The sequence below is a fragment of the Ictalurus furcatus genome, chromosome 2 (assembly GCF_023375685.1).
Source record: "Ictalurus furcatus strain D&B chromosome 2, Billie_1.0, whole genome shotgun sequence".
Classification (NCBI taxonomy): domain Eukaryota; kingdom Metazoa; phylum Chordata; class Actinopteri; order Siluriformes; family Ictaluridae; genus Ictalurus; species Ictalurus furcatus.
Genome location: NC_071256.1, coordinates 34,902,251 through 34,908,229, shown reverse-complemented (window position 1 = coordinate 34,908,229; position 5,979 = coordinate 34,902,251). Strand labels below are relative to the sequence as shown.

The window sequence follows — 5,979 nt, the reverse complement described above, 5'->3', positions numbered from 1 at the left end:
AGATGTTGAGGTGGGGCTGAGCTGAGAGCAACGAGTCAGTCTGGTGCCCTAGCAGGAAGGACAGGGAGGAGTACGATGGCGAGAAGTAGGGAGTGGGTGAAGAAAAGCTCAAGATAAGGAGGGGTGTCCAAGTTTGAGTTTGATACGCACGTTTGGGATCAGACAGAAAACCGTCTCAGCCAAGCAGTCGCCTGCGTGCGTTGATGACATCATCCGACTGCGTGTACGAGTGTGAAAAGTCTCTCGGTGGGTGGGGAGCCGGACCGATTCAGCGTTTGTGCGCATCATTAAGCTACCCAGAAGTCCTGATAATGTTTCCCACCAGCTTTAGAGCCTCTCCCAGGAAACAGCACACATCCTGGTCCTCAATTAGCCTCGGGTTCGCAGAGAGAGGAGGAGCGGCTCATGTTTGTCTGCCAAAGTACCTCTGGGCCCAATATGTATTTAAAAAATTTTTTTTATTATCAGCTCTTGGATGGTTTGATGACATTAACAAACTGAAAAGTGTTCATTTTTCCTTTCCGTTGCATATTAGTTGAATTAGAGCTCACATTCATTACAGGATGAACTGAAAACGTTTAGCCACAGAAATCAGGATGTTTTGGTGTATTTAGTGAGGTTTGATTCGTGCTAAATAAATCATTAAGAAAGGAAGAATGGAAATGAAGGTACTGAAAGCACACATGTCTGGCTGTGGCGTATGCAAGCTAGTTAACTATCCAGCCAGCTTAGGAGCTTAGGAGGACATGGTGCCTGTTCCAGTTTGCATTTTTTTTGCATACTCGTGGATCCTGCCATTTTTAAAAAATGAGAGTTCTTTTAGTAGTTTCATGAGCATTAAAAGAATTAAACCCGATGTTATTATTATTATTATTATTATTATTATTGTAGTACTTTTGTTTCCTATGGTCTGAAATGACACTTGAACTAAAAGCGTTGTGTTGGATTTGATGTCATGACTACGTTCTCTCGATATTGTCGTTTCCGGTCATTCGTTGTCGTTTAGCCGTGAAACGGATTCTCAACGTGTGTTTGTGTGCGTCTTTCACAGTGGTCGAAAACGAACTGCAGGCCAGAATCGAGCAGGTCTTCACTCATCTGGAACGCCTCATGATCCTCGCCGGGAAAGAACCTCCGAACCGCCGTCAGAACGCCAAACAGTGAGTTCCCCGTCCTCTCACGCCAATTCAGAACCGCTCGGTTAAGCGTACTCATCAAGACGAGCCAGCAGTCTGGAGCCAGGCCGTTCATCTTCTCTTCATAAGAGCGTGATTCGTTCCTTATCCTAGTGCGCCGCGCGGTTTTTCCTGATTACAGCGACAGTGAGTGGGAGCCTGTTTTTTGAAAACGCTGACCTGCTTCCGAGCACGTGCTCCGCATGGAGTTTTATAGACCCAGACCGAGCATGGTTGAACAGCGCCTGACGTTGTGTAGTGTGTAATTACATAAACACCTCATTTCCAGATGATGGGCTATAATGGTGAAATGATGATGAGGTTAGTATCGGTATGCGGCGTGGGCGGATACGTGGGTTTCTGCCCTGTGGCAATTAAGCACGCAAAACAACAATACAGCTATATACTGGAATCACAATCAAGTAGCACCATGCCGTGGATGATCTTCAGATGTGGGGAGGATTACAGCTACTTAATGATTACAGTCCTCAGCCAATCACAGCCGCAGCAGCCAGAGCCTCCCTGTCTGAGGAGAGAAATGTTTTGTTTGTTATTTTTATTTAATGGTTGCTTTGAATAGACACGGCTGCAGTTTCACTGTCTCTGTCGACAAGGAGAGTGGGACGTTCAGACAGCTCCACATTATTAATCGATCAAGACGGTAAAGCGTTTCAGGAAAAACCTCTATCATCTCCATTACGAAGAGACGCAAAGTGGACTGACGTGATGACTATCGCCCGGTTGCACTCGCTCCCCGTTGCAGTGAACTTTCCTTGAAATGAAAGGCTGGAGCAGGGCTGCTTTCACACCTAGTAGTCCATTTATCGAGTCCAAACGTATTTAAACGAACCAATAAGCAAAATTTTTTTTTTTTTTTTTTTTTTAAAAAGGGCCATTAAGAGCGGAAATCATACACTTTTTAGACACACAGTGAAGGAAAAAGGCAAACGAACCTTTCCCGAGTGCGTGTAGAGATCGAATTTGGTAACGTAGAAATGACCAAAGCCTGGAGATAATTATATAAACAGCTGGTTTAAAACATTTTGCGTATCTCGTCCTGCGTTTTATTTCATGTTTTTCGTTCATCTGTCCAAATACCCAGAACACACAGCAGCAGTAGAGCTCTGTCCTTTGGTGCAGCTTTATAACACACACACACACACATACACCTGGACAGTAAAAACTATGCCTATGCTTTGGATTATGGATTAGAGCTGAGCACTGAATCCTGAATGCTGAATGTTCTCCCATTCAGACTCCTCATCAAGCTCTCGGACCTCACGTTCCTACCGCAGCGTTTCCTTATACAGTACACCCATGAGCACGCAGTAATATTCGTAATCGTAATGTATACCGATGACCTCATCGACGATGAGAGCAGGCTCGACACCTGACAGAGTGGTGTCAGGACAACTGAAGAAGCGGTCACTGACTTCAGAAACGAAGAGGCAGACCTTTCCCTCATCAGCACCGAATTCCTGGACCGATGAACTCAAATGGACGCCGCACACCGCCACAGCTCTAGTCAAAATGTCTCGACCGTACGTTTGGAAGAGTGAGTATGTCTGCACCGAGGAATGACATGCAAATGAGAGTTTAGTTTCACTTTTTTTTGTGTGCGCGCGCGCACTTTGTCTCACGCACACACCTGCGAGTACTCATCCGCTCTGTCGGGATGCTGCATGCCGCAGAGACACGTCAGAGGTCACTCTCTCAGGCCTGGTAATTTACTGGTTACGTTACATTAAGTACTTGATGGGATGTTCAAATATATTTTTGTACCAACTACATGATTTTACACATAGGTAATCTAGACAGTACTGCGGTTTTACTGGCTGTCTGTTAACAGACCTAAACCGTGTGACGCACGGTTGACGATCCGTGCTGTCGGACGGAATGACTCACTCTGTTTTTGCTCCTCGTCTGGCCGCAGGCGTGTGGAGCAGCTGAAGTATGACGTGCAGCATTTGCAGTCAGCCCTGAGGAACTTCCAGCAGGGACGATACACACGCGAGGCTCAGGAGAGGGAAAGGGAGGAGCTCATGAGTCGCACTTTCACCACCAATGTCAGTACACACGCTCACACGCACACACAGAGACTAATTGACGTACATCCGGAACTCGTAATCGATTCGTTCTTTGTGTCTGTAGGATGCAGATACTTCCATCCCCATAGATGAGACTCTTCAGTTCACTTCCAGCCTGCACAGCGCACACAGAGGCATGGACGACCTTCTCGGCTCCGGCTCGAGCATCCTCAACGGTCTCCGTGACCAGAGAAGCACGCTTAAGGTGTGTGTTTTAGTTCGTTATAGTTACGTTTATATAGCGCGTTACATAGTATGGGGGGGGATCTCTTCAACTACTACTGGTGTGGACAGGAGAGAGAGAGAGATGTAGCCAATTCAGAGATGGGGATTATTAGGGCGGCCATGATGGAGAAGGGCGAACGAGGGAATTTCACCCCATGAACGTGAAACACCATTTACATTTCTCACAAGTATTGAAGTGCAATAAAGCTTCCTTACCTTGTCGCATAGATTCATGGGATCAAATTGTCCGTTTCACCACGTGTACACAGAGTGACTGCTTATTTCCAGGGACGAGTGTGTGTACTCTTCTTCCTGCTTTTCCGGTTATCAGTGTGTATATGCAGTCGTACCGTGTGTTTTAAGTAAAGGGCTTTGGAGCATCAGGTGCTCATGATTTTTGATCTGTTTAGGGTTTACTTGTGAAGATGAGCTTTACTAATCTTCCTTCATCTTGGATGACAGGGTACCCATAAGAAGATGCTGGACGTGGCCAACATGTTGGGGTTGTCCAACACGGTGATGCGTCTGATCGAGAAACGAGCCAGTCAGGATAAGTTCATCATGGTGGGCGGGATGCTGATCACCTGCGTCTTCATGTTCCTGGTAGTCAAATATCTGAGCTGAACCTTCTTGCCTCGAACGGACCAAAACAGGAGCGATTTATATTGATCCAGGTCGGACTCTACATTGCCTTGTGATTACATCGTCCTGTTTGACAACGCCTGATTTGATTCCCTGAGCCTAATTTGATGTGTTTAAAAAAAAAAAAAAAAAAAAAAAAAACAACCAAAAAAAAAAAGACCTCAGCAACTGGAAAACACTGATGTTCCTTCTCTATTTGTTCTCTCTGTAAATTCTCAACTTTAATATTCTCTTGAAGGATGATGCTGAAAGGATTGGGTCCACGTGAAAAGAACGAAAACTGGGAGGAGGGTTATTTAAAGGGGACCAATCCAAACACATTCACATGACTGTACATATATCTATACAAATCTGTCTGTCTATACATACACTCACTAAACACTTTATAAAGTACACTCTACTGATACTGGGTAGGGCCTCCCTTTCCTCTCAAACCAGCCTCAGTTCTTAGTGGCATGGACTCCATAAGATGTTGAAAACTTTCCTTTCAGATTCTGGTCCATGTTGATATGATTACATCACATAATTCCTGCAGATTTTTCAGGTGCACCTTCATGCTGTGAATCTCCTGATCTACCACATCTCAAAGGTGTTCTTCTGGATTCAGATCCGGTGACTGGGAAGGCCAGTGAAGAACACTGAACTATCTGACTGTCATGTTCATGAAACCAGTGTGAGTTGGAGACGACTTTTGCTTTGGGACACGGTGCTTTATCAAGCTGGAAGAAGCCATTAGAAGGTAAAGTGTGGTCATGAAGGGATGGACAGGGTGAGGAACAATACTCAAATAGGCCATGGCGTTCAAGCCATGATTGATTGGTATTAACGGGCCCAAAGTGTGCCAAGCAAACATTCCCCACACCATTACACCACCTCCACCAGCTTGGACTGTTGGGTCGATGCATTCATGCAGTTGGTGCCAAGATCTGACCCTACCACCTGTGTGATTCAGCAGACCAGGCTATTGTTTTTCCCGATCTTTAACTACTCAGTTTTGGTGAGCCTGTACCCACTGCAGCCTCAGCTTCCCGTCCTTGGCCGACGTGGTCTTCTGCTGTTGTAGCTCATCCGCCTCAAGGTTTGACGTGTTGCACACAAACACAGTCTGGCCATTCTCCATTGCCACTCAATGGGATTTTTTTTTTTCTTCATTTCACCATTCTGAGTAAACACGACACGGTTATAGAACTACTCAAACCAGAAATATGTCTGGCACCAACAACCATGCCACGGTCAAAATCACAGAGATCACATATTTGCCTCGTTCTGATGGTTGATATGAACATTACCCGAAGCTGCTGATTGAAATAACTGCATGAATGACTAGGTGTACAGGTGTTCCTAATAATAATCAGTGCGTGTATCTTCTATATACAATAGCACAATCTGTCCACTTACTCAAGCCTGCTTGTTGTCCCCTACGTGTCTTGCACAATATCGTTCGACTCCAGAGATTTTTTCAGAGATCTTCTGCAATAAAGCAAAAGGCTGGAGAAGAAAAAAAAAAAGCAATTTTAGATGTTTCAGTTAATTAGAAATTCCTAGTTTCTGGGAAACTAGGAAATGAAAGATCTTATTGGACAGCTGCAAACTCTTCTCGATGCTCAGCTCGTACACATTGACTGTAAAGCATCATCTCTCCTTAGCCCCAGGTACACGCACACAATTTTCAAAACATTGTGAAATCCATACATGTCTGTCACAGCTGCAGTTCCAATAGAAGAAGTGGGTTAAAGCAGGGGTTCCCAAACTTTTCCAGGGCAAGGCCTCCCCAAATGGCATTAACATTTGACCGAGGTTACCCTTTTGCAAGATGTCTTTAAAACACATTAAAAATACAGACTTCTGAA

The 5,979-nt window shown here is 45.0% G+C and overlaps 1 protein-coding gene across 1 annotated transcript in view; it reads left to right on the top strand.

Moving 5' to 3' along the window:
- gosr2 (golgi SNAP receptor complex member 2) overlaps positions 1 to 5,979 on the top strand; it is a 9,472-nt gene extending 3,493 nt beyond the window's left edge. Inside the window, exons 3-6 of the mRNA XM_053616422.1 lie at positions 1,052 to 1,160; positions 3,109 to 3,241; positions 3,327 to 3,467; positions 3,950 to 5,979. Coding sequence (XP_053472397.1) covers positions 1,052 to 1,160; positions 3,109 to 3,241; positions 3,327 to 3,467; positions 3,950 to 4,111 — 545 coding nt within the window. The 3' untranslated portion in view covers positions 4,112 to 5,979. The remainder of the gene's footprint in view (positions 1 to 1,051; positions 1,161 to 3,108; positions 3,242 to 3,326; positions 3,468 to 3,949) is intronic.